Raw genomic sequence first — 20,510 nt, 5'->3', positions numbered from 1 at the left:
TGAAATATAATAGCAGTGCTTGCCTTCTGTGTGTTAACTGCATCGCTTGGGGGAACAGTGGAAGGTTGCCCTGCGGAAGAAAAACTTGGCTTCATGTAGTTAGACAAATTTACAGAGGGCTTGTGCCTGTCATCTGTAGAGAATTGGTGCCTCTGCTGAAGGTGAATTGGAGAAGCAGCTTGTGACCCAGGCTGTGCTCCACCAGATCCAATTAATGGGAACGATGAGCCCGCCATCTAAGCACAAGAAATAACTATTAGATTGCATTAATCATTCAGACAAATCGGTTCATAATAAAATCCAGAAATAGAACCACAAGAAACTATTTATGCAAGATAGTCTAGGAATGTGGACAGAATATGCACCTGCCTGGTCTACTAATTAAAATCCTTAGATTATAGCAGTGGATCAGAAGAGACACTACAGAGTACAGTCATCGCTTATGAAGCTTACTTTTACATGTAAAGAAGTGCATCTCAATATTTTTGGGCAATGGCCGCAATTGACGACCTCTGCTACTGATTCTACCCAGTATACTAGCTGTTTAAATTCACACGCTGGTCTATAGCAGACCATATTGGCCCTTGCTCCTCTTGGACTTCTGTCTTTCCCCAGCTTGTTATTTTTACCTGATTCCAAATGGCTAAGAATACGAACTTCTAACTTACAAGATTCAAAGAAGAAGGGGGAGGGGAACACCTTAGACTAACTTAACGGAATCTAAACATTACTACATTTTCATTCAGAAAGCTCCAAGAGTAATGCATTTATCTATTTTGTTTAGAACTGAATATTGAGGCTGCAACTGAGTTTACCACCTTTGGTTTGACTTTGATGTGTTGTCCAGACAGCTCTCTTTCTGTTTACTATTTTCATGGTTTCTTACTGTTCGCTTTGGTTTAGATGTATCATTCCAAGAGATCGCTGGGAAATGATTTTGTCATTTGAAATCATGAATGATATGAAATATCACAGTATAGAATATGTGATCACAAAAATATATAACATACAAATATAATTACTATCAAAGTCAAAGGAATCAATTTCACTAAAGAACCTTTTATGTTGATGAGTGGACTATGATCTATAAATGTAAAAATAATATAATATAAAACAAATTGTTGGTAATATCTATGAATTTGTGGAAAATTACGCACTATATCTAAACCTTAAAATTGTATCACCCAATTTTAAATCAAATGAGGGGCTATCAGACATGCAGCAATATGCTGCTTAATACTATGGTACACAAATCCATTCAAGTGGTGGCAATGATGGCGTTGCACTGATGGTGGTCAGTGTTTTGGTATACTTGTGCGATATTTACATTTCTATTTTGAAAAGTTCAGCATAATCTATGAGGTCTTGGTTGTTAACCAATAAAAATATGTATGGACAAAGAATGCATTAAAAATTCCGTACTAGTAGGACCTATCAGAGAAAAAAGAATTCTGTACTGCTAGGTAGGAAATAAATAATAATAATAATAACAGTGATTCCAAAATCATCTTAAAACCTCCTCAATAAAATATATAACAAAGAAGGTGCATAATTGTGAGATGTCAATGGTCAACCAGGATACGTGCATGGCGCAACATCTTGTCTCAGTGCACAAAATATTTCTGAGGGTAAAAAAATGACAGCAGAAGCATAAAAACTATTTTGTCTCTACTATTGTTGTTCATTGAATTTACAAAAAACACACACACACAAAAGGAGGATCTGAAATATGAAAGATGTCAGTCATAAACTGTAAGAAATCTCCCAATGCATATGTCCAAGCAGCTGTACCACGATACAATGTACAAAATACAAACCACTAAACTTATTCATTGTAAAATCATTTCTTGAAGGACAAAGCAACAGTTTGGAATGCATGAGGGACCAATAAAAAAAATTACTATTCACCTCCGCATTTGCTGTAGTAGTATTAACAGAACCATGGTATTGATCACCAGCAGCACTGTGCCCGCCATCTGGCTCAGAATGAGCGGATGAAATCCTAGCAAGTGCCCGTTCAATTAATTGAACAAGATCTAAATGTGTATTACGCAGATGAGATATTTGCAAAATATGATTGCAATATTGTGGCCACTCAACCAAACGGTCCACAAACTGTTCCAGCGCCTTGGTCCCAAAAACAAACATCTGCATGTCGAGGTGCATCAGTAACGTCAAACTAACAAAAAACAATGCTAGAAGAAGTCCACTACTGGAACGTGATACAAACTTTTGAGTCCGCAGGTTTACGTAATGCATCCAGAACACCACGCAAGGCAATACCAAGTGTGAGATGAGTTACAAGCTGATGCTTGATGAGGGAGCCTGAAATTTGATTCAGAATCATGCCATGAGTATTATAACAAAGATAGTAAAACAATTAAGGAAAAATGATAGCTCCAATCATATGAAAAGAGAGATATCCCAAGGAAACTACAGTATCACAAAGCAGCTAATTAGTCCAATTTACAGCTGCAAATTATGTATGACTATCATAATCATAAGATGTCAAGATCACTCCAGCAACATACATGCAGCTCATAAGATCACAAAACATAAGGTAGAGTTTAGAATACATGTGCACACACAACAATACCAACGGCCGACTTGCTCAGAAAAATGTTCCCGAAAAATTTCAGAAAATGTATCAAGAAAACAATGCTTCTGGGCATTATCCTATCACACTTTACATTTGTGGTTTTAAGTGAGTAGGCAAGAAAAGTCTGCGGATCCTACTATCCTGCATAGAATCAATATGATCAAAAAAATTGACTTGGGACCTTCAAGTCTTTGTAGAAATTTACACAATATAAGTGTTTAAATCCTATGATATATAGAGAGATGAGGAAGTACAATTTTTTTTTTTTTTTTTTTTTTAAAAAAAAAAAAAGCAAAAATAAAATATTTAAAAAACAAAACTTAAAATTTTCTTTATATCCAACAATTTTACAAAAAATTCGAGATAGAATGTTTAATATATAATTTTCTTAAGGTACTATATGGGGGTAGCTTCTGGGTAGATCTAAAAGGACTTTCAAGCTCTGCTAGTCCTTTCACGAAACATAGGCGTTTGGTGAGATGAATCACAGGGCTCGTAGTTGTACGAGAAGTTCAATTCTTTATAAGTCCTTTCAATCGAAGCTAGTGAGAGTATATTATGGAAATGACTTCTCACGAGGTTGATAGTTACTAGAATAACGAATTTTGAATGACGATGCTGCACCTATTATTAGATTATCGTCATGGAATTGAACGCAAAAGGCCAACTAATTAATGATATCGGCGACTGTTCAACCAGTTCCACCAATAATGATGCTGGCAACTGTTCAACCAGCTCCCACGATTACCAGAAACGCTCCTGAAGGATTCCATTCCCACATGGTTTTCAAGGCGAGTTTGATTCAGCAGATACCATCATAATAAAGGACAGACACCATCATCATAAAGGACGCTATTATTTGCATACTATTGAGTCAATAAATTCATGAAGCAGGATTTCAAGGGACACCAACCCCACTATCATTGCACTAATTTATTGTTTCCAAATGGAACCAACCTAATACTTGCCATAAAGTTACAGGGTTTGCCATGAACTTCACTGCAGCAACCTAATTGACGGTTGCATGCATGTTTAATAGGCCAAAAAATCCTTGCAGAAGATTCTATCACTTGGTCTTTCTAGCCTCATCTTGCAAAATTCACTCTCCCCTCTTCGTTTGTAAGGACATATATATATATATATATATATATATATACCCTATAACTATATTTTAATACTCTTTGGCTCTAATAAACCGTGAAGTACAGAAACAGTGCGAAAATAAGTGCAAAATGAAATCCCACTTTCTCCATCTAATTCTTCTTCCTCGGCTACACTTCACAAAGAAGTCTTCCTTTAATTATACTGGACTTGAAGGCAGGGACAGCCCAGAAAATTATGTGAGAGGGGGCGGCCTTTAACAAGAAGAAGATTAAAATTTATGGGGGCACTAGTGCAGTTTTTCTGTAATTTCGGTGGCGGTAATTTTACAATTTTATAGAGATATAATACAAAAAATAATAATAATAAATAAGTAGGTATATAATTACAAAAAAAAAAATGTAATTTTGCCCCACTGACCTTTGAGTAGGTCCATCCCTGCTTGAAGGTCTAAGTTTCCATCGTCTTTTTATGGAAACATCAATTCATGAAATCATTTTAAGCTTAGGGTATCCATTACAGAGATCCGCACTCTTTTTAATGTTATGCATATACTTATAGAAGAAAGGATATTATACACACACGAGTTGTGTATGTTCATATGTCTGTATCTAATGGTACTGGTGATAAATCTGATTAACTTGTAGTTGTCAGCTAATTTGATTGTGGTTTGGATTGTTTTTCTTATTGTGCTTTTTACCTGAATCTAATAATCAGCTAGTATCATGGCATCAGCATGAAGAAGAGTTGCAGATCATTCGTCAACTTTTCAAACAAGGTCAAAATTAATATAGGCAAAAACTGGGCAAACCTACCAAAGAGGTTCAAGTTCGTTCAGATTTGGTTTTGATGTGGAATGTTCAAGAAGTTGGATGATGGTTAATTTGATCCCTTTTTAACAGTTTGCTTCAATTGGGAAAAAAAGTTTTTAAAAAAACGGAAGAATAAAAGAAGAAAAAAATGGCTGCCTCAGACTGAGGGACTTCCTGACTTCCATAGGCACTGGGAGATAAATTCTTTTTTTTTTTTTTTGACAAGTAAGATTTATAAACAACACTCAAAACAGGAGCGTGTTCCCAAAGAAATATAAAGACGCCCAAAGCAACACTATAATTTCAAACTATCCATGAACTCCAAAAGATGATCTAAAGATTTACAATTTGTCCCATTGACCCAAAAGAATAAAGAAGAAAGTACGTTGTATTTGAGAGAGCAAATAGGGGACTCCTCTCCACTGGAAGCTTAACTCTTGATCTCTGAAGATTCAAAAACAACTTTTTCAGAGAAAACATCTGTTCGTAGTCCTATCAACTGGAGTCCCCATTCTACATCCCACGGGTATTTTTCGTAGGGTTTTTTTTTAACATCCAAATATTGTTAATTGGAATCGCATAACTTCTGTTTAAATTTATGTATATAAAATGTATTGTAGGTAATCATCAGGGTAAAGGATAACATTGTCAATTAAAGATTATTCTAATTTCGAAGCAGTGAAAGGTCTTTTCAAATATGTATTCACCAAACATCTTTCTTTTTCTGAATTTCTTCCAGTGAAACTCTTCCTGCAATGGCCTCTCCAACAAAGGACTTGTGTTACAAAAAGCTCTTAAACGCGGAATGCCACAAAAAATGAGCACGAGACAATTTATACAACTTAATTTAGAAGGGTTTACTGCTACAACAGACATTAACTTTTCAATAAAATGCATAATGGTAGGTTCACAGCAAGTAGAAAACCAGGGCTTTAGTTCTTAGAGCTCTGTTCTAACAAATATGAAAAACACACCACTCCAACAAGAGAACAACATTCAATATTTTTGGCATTACAAGATTGATGCATCCTTTTTTTTTTTTTTTTTGATAAGTTAGATTGATGCATCCTATTTTATATGGGGCCCACAACATTGTAAGTGGTTGTTCATATGTTATGGTGGCAAAGGGATGTTATGACATTTACAAGATCTTTCAATGTCTTTATTCCAAAGTTTGAATGATTTTAAGTAATATTTGTGTCAAATTAGGTTACTATGTTAAGTGAAATAAAGCATGTGTCTAAGTTTGTTAAAGTTATTCAAAGCTTGTGAATAAGAATTATGAACGTGTAAGAGGAAGCCCCGACCACAAAATAACAAATAGACAGATATTTAGAAGACCACTTATTTCTCTCATCGTCCTCTTCTAATTCTTATTATTCTTTTGTCATCTCCCTCCCTCCCTCCCTCTCTTCTTTGCATCCCTTCACATCCTCTCTTCTTATTCGGAAGAAGCATACTAGAGGTTGCCTCTGTTTGACAATAAAGCCCTCCCTTGAGATTACAAGGCTACCAACAAGTCAAAAAGATTGCTAAAAATATAGGCATAGTTTATAATTACAAGTTATATGCTGGATGTAAACAACAGACTGTGGATTAATGATGGAACCAGCTCATGCCATAAATTGTTTGCTCAAGAGAGTTCCAATGTCACTGATTATTATGACCTTTACTAAAAATATGGAAAACATAAATTTATATGGATTTCGATATAGGATTTATCCAGCAAGAGGTGAAGGATGTTGATCTCTCTCTCTCTCTCTTCCTGCATCTCCATATTGATCCACGTGCCACATCTACAGCGTCACAAATGTCGTGTTCCGTAGGATCAGTAGCATCCACTAAAGTATAACAAGCTATATCTCAGAACCCCTGGACCACCAATGGAGTATTTCTTTACTGCGCAATTCAAAGGAAGTTATAGTCTTCACAGGAAGTTATACATCGCTATTCCAGGCCACGTGGTCAACCTTCTCTACAGAGTACAGACTTGTCATCTCAAGCAAGCTTGTAGCAGTACCGGGCCTCCACCATGCAGCACTTCTCCGGGCCCACAATCCATCACTCTACAGACTGTGGATTAATGATGGAACCAGCTCATGCCATAAATTGTTTGCTCAAGAGAGTTCCAATGTCACTGATTATTATGACCTTTACTAAAAATATGGAAAACATAAATTTATATGGATTTCGATATAGGATTTATCCAGCAAGAGGTGAAGGATGTTGATCTCTCTCTCTCTCTCTTCCTGCATCTCCATATTGATCCACGTGCCACATCTACAGCGTCACAAATGTCGTGTTCCGTAGGATCAGTAGCATCCACTAAAGTATAACAAGCTATATCTCAGAACCCCTGGACCACCAATGGAGTATTTCTTTACTGCGCAATTCACAGGAAGTTATAGTCTTCACAGGAAGTTATACATCGCTATTCCAGGCCACGTGGTCAACCTTCTCTACAGAGTACAGACTTGTCATCTCAAGCAAGCTTGTAGCAGTACCGGGCCTCCACCATGCAGCACTTCTCCGGGCCCACAATCCATCACTCTACAGACAGTTTCCGAACTTCTTACTTATCATTTGTCTTTTCAGTAGGCACTGAGTACTTCACTAGCATACCTAACACAAGTTTAAGTGCAAACGGACCTTGCTACCCTCACAGCCATGACGTTTGTTGCATATTGTCTGACAGACAGTCAGCATTCCCTCAGACTCATGCCTCGCTACCCTCTCTGCAGGCTAAACCATAATGAAAACAATTCCATCTTAGTTGCACCACGTGCACCAATTAGGTCATGAGGAAGACTCAACCACTTCTACAGTTCGAAACAGATATGGGTATGGCCCACTTCATGATATGCAATAATATCATATCCTCTATAAATGCAGCTACTAGCGTGGCCCGCCTTGCTTACGCTGTCAACATACAAGTATTCCTTGTGCGTCAAGTATTTTTTTTTGGATTAGGCCTTGTGTCTACATGATTACAACCTCTTTAGCGGCTTTTGGTGAAATTTTACTTATTACTAGAAATAAATAAATACGGAACTAAGGAGGTATACGCAAGTATTTGATGCAAAACTCGAAAGAAATTTTTTTTTTTTTTTTTTTTTTTTTGATAAGTAAAAATATATTAGAAAAACGTTCAAAAGGGGAACGCATCCTTAATACAAAAAGAAAAAAGATCTAAGAACCAATAGAATCCAAGAGATCAAAGAAATCATCAATCGGCATGCATTTCCTCTAACATAACAGAACAAAGAACGAAGAATATGAATTTTTAAATTAGCTAAAGACGATTCTTTTCCTTCAAAGGATCTGTTATTTCTCTCACGCCACAAACACCACCAGACACAATGTGGAACAATCCTCCAATAATCACGAGCTTGTTCTTTAACAGGTCACCTTCTCTAAGTGTTAATCAATTGTGAGGAGTGCTTAGGCATTACCCAAAAAACGCCAAACATGCAAAAAATAAAGCTCCAACAATCATACGCCACAGGACAATGCAAAAGAATATGATCCACGGATTCACTATCAGCTTTACATAAACACCACCAATTAACAATGACAACGGTTAAACTTAGGCTCACCCATTTAATATATCAATACAGATTATTATTTTATAATAAGTTCACATCTTATGTGCAAAAAAAAATCTTAATTAAGAGGTCATTGGCAAATTGATTTAGGTTGCTTCTGTAACTAATGGGTGGTTTTTCCTTTGTTGGCATGTTAAATAATAATTTCACTAGGTTGTCACAACGTAGGTATTCCCAAAACTCAAAGAACAAACTTCTACAAATCTGAGATATTCTCCCGTCTTGTCTCCATGCTAGAAAAGTTCACCATTTAAGTTTTCTACAGAACAAATAATGCTAAATGCCTAAATCTCAAATCCTCTGAAGAATTTCTGTCCCGTAATTCTGGTAATAGACCCAACTTTTCCTCACACAGAATACTTGGACCAAGATTTTTAAAAAAAAATCACGTGGGAGTAACATGGCTGCAGACATGGAGATTAAATGATGGCTAATATTAACAAATTGTACAAGTAGGAAGTATCTAATTAACTCTGGCTGACAAGTAAAAGATGAGAGCAAAGATGAATAATTGCATGAGTAGCCTACAAACTCAAGCAAACAAGCGATAGAATTTAAATCAAAATTTTTATAGTAAGAGGAAATAAAAAAACATGAAACCTGTTGGACCTATTGACTCCAAGTTCTATGAAACCTCACCGAAGAGAACAGCAGCAATTTTGAGCTGCCTTTCAGGGTATTTGGGGAAGAATTTGTATTCCTCAAACAGATTGGCAATCATGCACTCAAAAATTGATTGTTCCCTGTCAGTTCAAACACGGTCACCGTCAATATATCTCAAAAAAATCCAAAAAAAATGATATAGTGTCAAAAGCTCAACGTGTGGTATCAGAAAACTTCAGAGATAGAGACCCACAGTGTATGTCATGTAATCAGGTAAATGAAATTTTCCCGGGTAAGAAATCAACAGAACAAAATAAAACAACAGCAGAGCTTGCTTCTTTCTCTTTTTTTTTAATAAAAAATTTACGTAAAGCATATAATATTTCACATGAGGGGGGAGAGAAGAGGGATGGACGGTCATAATTCAGTAGAAAAAATCGAAAAACAAAATGCTGTTAAAATATTAAATAGTTTATCAAAAATAATAATAAATAAATATCATAGACAGTACTACAGTCAATAGCTTTGGCAAACAATCTACCTTTTCTCAGATGATTCCTTGAATCGAGCAAGCATTTTAATTATTGAATCAATGGTCAATTGACCAGAAAACATTTGATGGAAGTAAGAATTTGCTTCTGCCTCAATGTCGTCGGAATATCCATCAGAGGTCGATGAATCAGTAGCCCCGCCATTCTTCAGTCTAGAATTAGCTTGCATAAAGGTTACATGAAACTTTTCCAATTCCTCAGATAGCTTACCAGAGCTAATCAGACCCGTATGAGCTTGAAGGATCTGTAAAACAAAACAAAGACCATAGAACTCCCAAGAGATTGAAGACTAAAATAGCATATGAATAGCTAGAATGACTCAGTCGTAAAACGCAAAACCTTCAGAAAAGTAGAACTTGTCTCTGAATAGAGATTCCAAGGAGCACTAGGAAGGTGGAATTGGTTGGCAGAAACATCCTGAGCTGCAGCTAACTGAACCTCCTTTAGGAACTTGAGGCACTCCTGGATGTAATGACATGGAAATCATTCATATTGTATCTTCAAATTTTAAGAATGGTAATAATGATGGTAATTAAAATTATAATGAAAATGGTGATAAGCTTGCGAGATGCGACAGAAGGTGGTGGACTTTCCGCTTGTACCAACCCGCCTACTCGGCTTCTTGCATTAAATGAGGAAGAGAGAGAACAGGGTTTGGCAGTTTTCAACATTACCTCAAAGAAAATATCTTTATATGTACATAAATTAGTGCTCAACCACTTCTCCAGATCTACGAGTTCTTTCCGAGAAGCAAGGGCAGCCAGTTTAATACCAAATGAAGAAGGAATCATATCCAATACCGGTGATAGAATCTGTAATGTGAAAGAAATACTTGAGTACAAATATAGGACAAAAAACAGAATGCATAGTGCAGAAATGTCAAATAAACAGTAGGGTTAGCTTACCAACAATAAATAATGATGATACAGAAATAACAGAATTCAAACAAACAGAGCAAAATTTTATTTCCCTTAAGGATATAATCACCGTTCTCACACAAAAAGCACATTATACTGTCCACTAACGGAGAGAGATTTTTTTTTTTTCCATTGGCTTATGGAGAGAGATTAAGCAACATAATGCAACACGTAACCTGGGAATGCAGCCATCCTTAAATATAAATTACAAAATTGTTTTAGTTTTGCTTAGAACGGCATAACAACGTAATCTCTTGAAGAAATGTTTGTTTATTAAACAAATTTAAAGCATAAACCATTTTTCTAACTCAAAGAAACATAATTCTAGCGCTTGCACATACAATTTTCCTAAATACAGACAATGGCAATCAAGTCACCACGAAACTACTTCAATAAAACATATGTAATAATCCTCATCAAATAAAAGACATGTACCCTCAAATTAATTAGATATTCAGTGATCAACTCACAACCACATATTGTAAGAATCAAGTGTATAAAATTTTAAATAATTATTTGGGGACAACACCACAATAATTTTTGTTGTTCAACCAGAAACCACGCCACATACTCAGTTAGATCATGATTTTCCCCCGAAAAAATTCTACAAAATGAAGTATGTAATGTTAGGGAATATTTTAAGATAATAGAAAGTCCATTCCAAGTTTTACCTTTTGCTCCTGGCAAATGTTCAATACTCTACTCATGTTGTCTGGATCAATGTTGTGAGCGTCCACAAATCCCCGCAGTAAGAGATTAGGGTTAACATGCCAGAGATGAAGAATCATGCCATTCCTCATAGTATTTTTAACTATCATGGGGAATACTGTGGAAGACACTTCATACTGGAGGAGGTTATATGCAGTCTGCAATTACAATGGCAACATTTATCAACCACAAAGAAGTATAGGAAAGAAAATTAATGTAATACATTACAACATGCATGTATATTAGACAAGGGTACATTAATATGGGCCATCCCAAGAAGCAGGATTTCAGGACAGTGCTTAAGAGGATATTCAAGCATTGATCGAACAGCATTTGCATGGCCTCTCTCAGCTAGATGGCACAACACCTCCAAAAGGTCAAGACATAACCATGCATGATTTGCATGTCCAGGTTGAAGCTTATGACCATTCACTGCATCAACATATGCCTGCAAGAAGTTCTTTTTCATTCAGATCAATCAGAGACAACATGTAGTCATTCACAAGAAATTGAGACAGCATTAGATAACTAATAAGAACTGGATATAAAAAGAATCATACCAGTTGCTTCCCAGAATGTGCAAAGGTGAACACTTCAGGTGGTACCGAGACAGCATACTTGAGAAAAGAAAGCTGCCCCTCCACATTCTTCCAGACAGACCCACAAATGGCATGGAGTGGGAATGGATCCTGGAGCATAAGTTACAATGTCTGTAAGTTCATAAAATGGTTGTATAAAACACACCAGACATGCTTGTAATTAGAAACCCATGTAACAAAAAATACCTGGCAAGCACGTCTATAAATCGACATGAAGAACGAAAATGCTGCCTCATTAGGAATGTAGAATCCCTCGTGATCAAAGTTTTCTACAACACTTGTCCAATTGGTTCCAGGAGCCTGTAGTTCAACATTTATGATTAGGAACAAGGGACATATATTATCAACTTGCAACTTTCAGATTCAAGAGAAAAAAATAATGCAAAAAGATAATAAATAAATAAATAACCCACAAGCTGCTTGATAGAATCAATGAGGACGTCAATATTCCAGGAGCTCAACAATGGTAGATCAGACAAACTACTGCTACCAAGAGCAGTACGGAATGTTGAAAATGCATTCTGACTGTCCTCAAGCCCAGCATGGGTGCGAGCGATTGTGCCAAATATCTTAGAGACAGTAATTTCAGTCAACGGTAAGAAAAGAGATAACATCTCTTTGCACTGTGAGACACTAACTGTGCATCCACAACCCAATTCTTTAATCATATCGGCCATGCTCATTTCCTTCTCCATTTCAGCTAGAAGAGCATCAAAATCATTTTCATCCCCTTCATTGTACAGTTCAATGTTCCTGCAGCAAACAAGAAAGTTATAAAGAAAATGATCTCAAGATTCTCAAAATGTTCAACAGATAAACTGAACAAGATCAATTAAATTGCAAACCATTTCCAGAAGACAGAAAAACACAAAGCGTGTTACCTAAAGAAGTTGGCCTCACGAAATTCATCTGAAAGCAATGGAGCTAATATAAACTGGGCACCATCCTTCAACTGCACTAAAGATAACATCTGCATAAATGAATCAACATGCCTGGAAAGGCTCTCAGATTGATGGATAAACATAATGATATTCTGAATCTGCTCAGCAGAATCCACAGAAACATGATTGGCACACAGATCCTTAATCTGAGCAATGCAGAAGTTCTTCCCTGAAAAGCAGCCAATAACATCAATACAAAGCCCATATCAAAAATTAATGACATTGAAGGGAAGGAAAAACAAAGCAAATGAAGTACAGAAAGGAGAGGAGGGAAACTCACCGCACAATCTGATGTCAGTACTTTCTGAATCTGACAAAGCAAGACCAATTCCAATTTTCTCAGATGCTGACAAGCGAAATGCATCAGATAAATTCTCAAGAAAATCTTCATTGATTGCTGTACTTCTTAGTGACTCACAGAACACTGTACTAAAATTTGGTTTATCCAAGATGTACTTAAAAATTGAGGAAAATACAGGGTCCAGTTGCACATTCCTCAAGTCTTTCCCATGTATATTCAGGTGATCAAAGCAGGTTTGAAGAAGCAGTATGCATCCCTCGGATCCATATTCAACATACTGCAGAAGAGAACACATTATAATTATAAGCAAACTAGCAAAGTAAAAGGGAACTGCAAAATATATTCAAACTCAACTTATATAACAAGGCCTTATTGGTTATCATAACAATTGAGGCCAGCTTCACAAATTCTTTTTATAGAAGCCATAGCATAAAACTGTAATTCAAAAAAAAAAAAAAATTATATATCAATATTATAAAGGTTTTATGCTGCATGTCTACCAAACAAAATATTAGGCCCAGAACAAACATATATACAAATACATGAAAGTGCATATCTGTATATGTGAGCACATACTCTCTCTTCTCATAAATGGCAGTGCACATGACAAGTAATTCGGAGAGCACGCGCACAACAATTTCAAACTAAAACCATGGAATCAATCTTCAGAATTACATTTGAACTACTACGAGGGCAACATTGTTAAGGACCCATACCCTAGGCTTTAATACATCAAATTATCCACTGTTCTTTTCTTTTCTTTTCTTTTCTTTTCTTTTCTTTTTTCTTTTTTCTTTTTTTTTTTGGTTAAACAATTATCCACTGTTCTTGTTTAGACCTAGGGAGTGAAAAGGTCTTATGGATATTAACTTTGAACTAATAATCGCGGAGTAATATTTATTTAATTTTTTTATACTCTATTCAACTCCACTCAACTCAACAAAGCCTTTTCCCAAATACTAGAGGTCGACTACATGAATCTTATATCTCAGTCACATGTTGATATTCTTAAGATTCACAATCATCTTGGACTATTGATCATGATAAAAGGTTAACGTAAGCCATCAAACTACCTAGCGCAACCTTCCTCCTCTTTATATTAGTTGGCTGCATGATTATATAATTTCCTATTATGTTATTCAATCCACGTGTCTCAATAATCAATCCAAACAAAATCAAATATGCATCCAAACGCATAAAGCAACAAATCGAAGAAAGGGAAACACGCCAAAATTTACGTGACAAATCCTAGAAAAAGAAAAACCACATATCCTTCAGTTCAGGCAGACACAATTCATTATTAATAGAGGTTTACAATCTAGGTATAAGAATCTACCCCTAAAATAACCTAGTTACCAATGATCAACATCCACACACAATGTTCTCCCTTGAACACTGTTGTTGGTAATTAACAAACTTGCTCCCCAACAATGTTTGCTCTCTGGGTTGTTCGCCATTCCTTATTTTTCAATAATACCAGGTTGATTATGATCGTTGACCTTCAATTGATCTCCATGCTTTGATATTCTTAATTACTATGATGGTTATCTATGTAAAACTCTAGTCTATATTGGTTGTTAACTCTATGCTCTCTGTGTTATTCGCACCTGTGTACCCTAAACTGACTAGAACCAAGTATCTATAGTCAATATAGGAGTCTTAAACAAAATAGTAACTTTTTTTAATTTATTTAAAAAAAAAAATCATAATAATTCAAAGCTCCTTACACAATCGATGGGGCTACAAATTTTAATAGATTAAAAATATATAAAAGCCTCCAATCAATACGGTCAATCAATCAAGCTTCAGTAATTGCATTTCGTTTTTTCTTTTCACAAATAAGCCACAGTTCGATCCATTCATGCCTGGTTTGATTGATCAAAGGACTCGGTACTCAAATTCTTGGTTGTTTTGACTAAAATGCCTTTTTAACATTGTTTGCTGAAAGTACCCTGGCCATAGTTATTTAGCCAGAGGGTGCCTGTCTAAGCACTAAAAAATAAATTAAGAGGTAGTGTCCAATTGATATAAAAACCAAAACGTATTTGGAAATTGTAAGAAAAAGTATCTTTATGACGCAATTATACAATTATTTGAAAAGCTGGGGTATAAAGTCATACTTATTATTCTTTAAAACACAAACAGATCATAGGGTTCTGCATCTTGCTCACTCACATAGCCTACAATCACAAAGGAGTGAAACCCAAGCGCCTCAATCGGTGAGCAAAAGGCCTCAGACAGCATTCCGACAACATTTCCCCAACTTTAGTGGCATGAACAAGACATCCAACAAAGCATCATGACCAAATTCCCAGTCACAACGAACAAAATCCACAAGAGAGGTTAGTAATTTCTTTGTTTCCATTTATTTTTTCATCACATCAGCTTCATCAGTCTAGACAAAAACCCTGCCACACCCATAACAAGCAATCGTATTCGGGTCATGTTGATTGTTGACATTGGTACTTTGTGACCAGGTGAGGAGTCCAGGTAACATACGGTCCCAGATGGTCCATCTATTTAAATGAGTTATCCAACTTAGATTCTTATGCCTGCTAAGGTCTTTTATTTACCATGTGATTGGGCTTGATGAATTCTTTATATCAACTTCGACGTTGCTCTATCTACATTGTCTTTAGTTGAAGACAAGACTCATAGACATTAGATTCAACTACAACCTAGTTTAATATCCTAATTCCAAACACAGCAAGATTGTAAGCTTACAAAAGGCAATTTGGGGAAATCATGTGTAAGGCATATGCATTCTTTATCAATAGAGCCTCTGTCAGCAAAAAATTTCAAAACAATTATTTAGTTTTATTTTATTTTTGATAAGTTGAACAACTCTGTGAGTCTCAATTATAAATCTAGTTATTATAGAAGAACAATGACCAAGTGAAGATTGGAGATGCAATGGCTTTTGACTACATGTGAACTTGGAGACTCTTATCAAATTCAATCATACCGTTAGTAAAGGTTAGAAAGACCTTACTAGGACTTTGTACTTGAGTTGGTTAATCATTACATAAATGGACTGCCATTGACCTAGATGATTAATGGAACTTGAAAGTACCTAAAATAAGTAAGTTTTGGTATTTTGAAGTTCAATAAGAGGGTTATGCTACATTCCACGGTCAGCGTGAGAGGTTGTATAGTTCAGAGGCAAGCCTGGGATGCTTGGAGGGCGGCACCTCTCTGCCTTTGATGGAGCCTTTTGCAGCAGCATAATAGGAGGATCTTTGATGAGGAGGAGATTCAATATGGTTGCAGAAATTCTCTATTCTTAGTTTTTTACTCTTTTGGGTGCGGGGGTCTAATTGTAAATCCGTGGGTGATATTAGATATAGTTGATTTTGTGGATTCTATAGCAGTTTAGTGGGCTATCTTGGCCCTTGGGATGCACTTCCCTTTTGCGCACCTCTTAATGAATTTTACTTATCAAGAAAATCAAGTTAAGAAATCAATTGTATTTCTAAACCTTTCTTTTCTAACAAAAAGACAGGTTAGGACAACATGGGATCAATCACTGAAGCTTCGAGGATCAATCCATGCTAAGACAATAGGGAGGGTTCAATCCCACTTGGAAGCAATTGGTCCCTCTCAAATCTTTCCCTTTTTGTAATGCTTAATATATGCTCTCTCTCATATCACTATCACTTCCCTCGTCTCTCCCTCTGATTTTTCTGTTTGTCTCTCATTGTCACAAAACATGAAATGATAGGTTCAGACTACCCTCGAAATTGCAGATCATTGCTACCTTGCATCACAACCATCTATTATTAACCCAAACCATTTGATGGGAGCACTCACTGCAGATCATCGCTACCTTGCTTCACAACCATCTATCATTACCCAAAACCATTTGATGGGAGCTCTCAGTGAATTCCACTCAGACGGTCATTTTGATATAAGCCTCAACGCATCCCTTTATCACACGTATCCCAAAAAAGGGTGGAGCAGTTGAGGTGAAGGACTTTAAACCAATTACCTTGGTCGGTGCTGTCTACAAGATTTTGGCGAAAGTCTTAGCCATCCGATTGAGGAGAGTTTTGGATGAGGTGATATCGGAATCCCAAAACGCTTTTGTTGGAGGGCGTCAGATCCAGGATTCTGTTCTTATTGCGAGTGACTGTATGGAGGTCAGGGTCAGAAGTAGTATTCCGAGAGTGAAACAGCTGAGGTACTTATGAAGAGCACCCTAGCGAATCTTCCTACATACTACATGTCCCTCTTCCAGATGCCTATGTATGTTGTTCAAAGATTGGATGCGATTCAAAGGAGGTTTTGTGTGTTCCTCTATCAAAAAGGGAGGTTTGGGGATTCGGAGGCTAGATTTATTCAACAAAGCTTTGTTGGGAAAATGGCTTTGGAGATTTGGGAGTGAGAGATCCAGATTATGGATGAGAATCATTGTTGTCGTTTTGGGGAGAAGACGGAGGGTGGTTGTCTCGGGAGGTGCGGTCTCCAGCGGGCGTGGGTATTTGGAAGCTTATCCGGAAGGGTTGGGATGAGTTCGCCAAACAAATTCGGTTCAGAGTTGGGAGTGGGAGGCACATCAATTTGGGTGGATCATTGGTGCAGGACTTTGTTCTGGCTCGAAGGTACCCCTGGATTTTCAGGATATCAACGAATAGGCATGCACTTGTGGCTGACTGTTATAGGCTTGATAATTGGCAGATGACTTGGGATGTGATGTTTCGTAGGGAGGTTCATGATTGGGAACTTAATGAGGTTTATGATCTCTTTACGCTGCTCTACGACCAGGTGATAAAGGGTGTGGGTGGGCGCCCCTAGAGGAGCTTTTCACAGTGATCCAAGGCCAAACCTTCCCTCGGAAGGCAATTTAGAGGACGAAAACCCCCTTGAACGTCGCTTTTTCACGTGGACAGCTGCCCTCGGAAGCATTTTCACTCTCCACAAGCCTGCGACTTCACCACTACAACACCTTCATATTTACAGCACCGCATCACAAACATTGGCATCATCAGCCAACTTAAACCATCATCCCACCATCTTCTTGTCAACACCATCACCCCCAATTCATCAATTGTCATCCATCGCACCACTGTTGTCACTTTGACAAGTCAGCAAGTTGCAGTCGACTTACACTCTCCAACCTCTCTTCCACTCCATTTTGACACTACAAATTAAATGGGAGATGGACAATTAGGTTTATAAAATAACCTTGATTCGCATCCCAACATGGATCCACAACCCAGCATATTTAATCCAAATTCAACTTGAACCCAGCGCACCAATTACAACCCAAAACCATACCCGGTCAACGCATATTCAAACCCCAATCAAGATCTTGACCTAATCCAGATAAAAAAATAAAAAAATAAAAAGAGGTTGGGCCAAATCCATGATCCAACCAGATACATAAAACTGGTAAAGAAAAAGTAGGTAAAAAAATAAAAATAAAGGGGAAAAATGAATTTTCTTTTCAAAAGTGGGATTGATCAAGTGGAGAATTAGCTTGCTTAGAGCTTTTTGGGGTTTTTGGAGAATTCAGACGGTCCAAAAGTACATCAGACTTGAACCTTATATCTGCATTCCTTCCTCGTTCATTGTCATACCCATCATTTCCCCAGTAGGCCAAGACAATTATAACTTCTCTGATGTTTCATTCCGCAATAGAACTTGGTGTTCAATCAACTAGACATGACATGACACCATAAACGAGTTGTAAGAACACTTCATTGAGACTAATCTTGTGAGCATTTTGCACATGTCAGGAGGCATATGAGAGAACGTCAAATAATCAGATGAACCATCTCAAATATCTGAAACCCCTGTGTCAGATGTTTTTCCTGGAGTATTTGGATGGATCACTGAAGTCATAAGGGACAATAACACTGTTCCAACAAAACATGCCTGAGTGATTAAAATTCTTTGAAGACGACAAAGTAGTGTTGTTAGAGTAAGTAGCATGAAGGAATTAAAACAGGTCCAGAAGCCCACCGTGAAAATTTGTACTCATATGTTTGGAACAATGATGTTAGATTCAACTGTGTCAAAAAAAATTAAAGAAATCTAACTGCTATTTCTATTTTAATACATGTTTTCATAACTTGGAGGCATCTTATGATTCTACTGCGCTCTCAATTTGTGCAAAAATGGTGCTGTTTGGACCTTTTGAAGCACTGTGAAACTAGGGTCTCTTTCTGAATACATTGATTTGAAGCCTCTCAAAATTTTAATTTAGTGATATTGTTGTCATTCTTAAAGTAAACGATTTGTGGTGATGACACTACCATAACTTTCTATATGAGAGTTCTTCTCTACAAGGTATAATTAACGGATATCAAAACGGAACTCAAGCAAAGGTGCAGACAAATATAGGGTAGAGATGTGATTCAGGATTATCTTAGTATCCTACTTTTCAGAGATTTGAATTTATCAATCCTTGTATCTACTTTGATTTGTTCAAACAGAAACGACAATCCATTTCCAAATGTTCATTACTGGCTCATATGGTAGAGATGTGTTTTAGGATTATCTTAACTTATTTTTAGGGTTTTCTAACTTTCCAGGGATTTGAATGTATCAACTCTCACTGTATCTACTTTTGGTTGTTCGAGTTTTGGGGTTCCATTGAGGTTTTGCCTGGGTTTGCTTATGTAAGGTATATGATGTACAAGGGTTTACTATGCTACAAAGATTGATTATTAATACACAAATTTCTCACCATCTCTCTCTTTCCCCTCCTACATCAGTTCACAGCAAGATTTTATATGGTCAAAAATTAGGAATCTAGGGTTTCTAGAGAGAGAAAACGAGAGACTGAACAAAAATGCCGATCAGTGTATAACAAAAAGCATAACTTTGTATATACATATATGTATAATTAAATATACACGGGAACGCGTATAGAGAGAGAGAGAGTTAAGCGTACCTGGGAGAGCTCTTGAAAGACAGAGTCGGAGTCGGATTCGTTCAAGCTGTGGAGCAGATACCGAATCTGACTGGAAATGGTGGAAGAGAATTGAAGCATGGTGAAAGATGAGTGAACGATATGGCTGAGCAGAGATGATGAGTAGGTACTAGGTAGAGAGAGAGAGGGAGAGGGAGAGGGAGAGAGATTTGGTGGATTTCGGAAATTGCGATATTAGCCCAGAATGAGAGAGAAAGTGAGTCGATAATTACAGTCCGAGACACCGAGAGTTTACTTATACGTCCAATGTTTGTGCGGCTTACACGTGCGGTGCGTTAGATAAATGTGGTAGTAGTAGAAAAACAACATCTATTAAAATTATAGATTTAGATAATTTTAGAAATAAATAAGAAGAGAAAATTAGTGTTAAAAGGAACTGCAAAAATAAATAAATAAATAAATTATTGTTATATAAAAAGCAAGAGTATATAAATCTCTAATATTACCTTATAATATTTGTCGACGATAACTTCGAACAAATAAATAAATAAATTTTATGCAATCCCCAAAATACCCTTAATATATACTTTAAACTGATTTTTTTTTTTCGGTCTTAAGGCTATTTTATTTATTTTAATCTTTAAATTTTTATTTTTTTTCAAATTGACAAAATATCATTATTTGCTCAATTTCAAAAATATAGGGAATTCTTTTAACACGGGGGATATTTGTATCTAACAAGGAATTTTTTGCACTTTGTCCAGAGAAAGAATAATAGTATTTTTAACCTTTATTGAAATTTAAACGAAAAATATTAAATAGTAGTACAGTAGCTATTATATTATTTTGAAATTATGGTTGAAATGAAAAACCAAAAGAGAGTAATTTCTTGCATA

At 36.5% G+C, this 20,510-nt stretch overlaps 1 protein-coding gene across 1 annotated transcript in view; it reads right to left on the bottom strand.

The window, feature by feature from the left end:
* Positions 1 to 19,871, bottom strand: part of LOC132299153 (uncharacterized) — a 40,648-nt gene extending 20,777 nt beyond the window's left edge. Inside the window, exons 1-15 of the mRNA XM_059795627.1 lie at positions 19,636 to 19,871; positions 12,717 to 13,014; positions 12,377 to 12,605; positions 11,909 to 12,248; positions 11,682 to 11,795; positions 11,457 to 11,585; positions 11,153 to 11,344; positions 10,860 to 11,054; positions 9,946 to 10,083; positions 9,611 to 9,733; positions 9,262 to 9,515; positions 8,757 to 8,860; positions 2,231 to 2,325; positions 1,909 to 2,148; positions 24 to 236 (exon numbers count right to left, since the gene is read on the bottom strand). Of these exons, the coding sequence (XP_059651610.1) occupies positions 24 to 236; positions 1,909 to 2,148; positions 2,231 to 2,325; positions 8,757 to 8,860; positions 9,262 to 9,515; positions 9,611 to 9,733; positions 9,946 to 10,083; positions 10,860 to 11,054; positions 11,153 to 11,344; positions 11,457 to 11,585; positions 11,682 to 11,795; positions 11,909 to 12,248; positions 12,377 to 12,605; positions 12,717 to 13,014; positions 19,636 to 19,734 (2,763 nt within the window). The 5' untranslated portion in view covers positions 19,735 to 19,871. The remainder of the gene's footprint in view (positions 1 to 23; positions 237 to 1,908; positions 2,149 to 2,230; positions 2,326 to 8,756; positions 8,861 to 9,261; positions 9,516 to 9,610; positions 9,734 to 9,945; positions 10,084 to 10,859; positions 11,055 to 11,152; positions 11,345 to 11,456; positions 11,586 to 11,681; positions 11,796 to 11,908; positions 12,249 to 12,376; positions 12,606 to 12,716; positions 13,015 to 19,635) is intronic.
* Between the last annotated feature and the right edge of the window lie 639 nt (positions 19,872 to 20,510).

This window comes from Cornus florida, unplaced genomic scaffold, assembly GCF_030987335.1.
Source record: "Cornus florida cultivar Cherokee Brave unplaced genomic scaffold, ASM3098733v1 CherokeeBrave_3.0.0_Hap2_Chr03, whole genome shotgun sequence".
In the NCBI taxonomy this organism is placed as follows: domain Eukaryota; kingdom Viridiplantae; phylum Streptophyta; class Magnoliopsida; order Cornales; family Cornaceae; genus Cornus; species Cornus florida.
The sequence above is the reverse complement of the archived record's forward strand: the minus strand, read 5'-3'. Positions and strand labels throughout refer to the sequence as shown.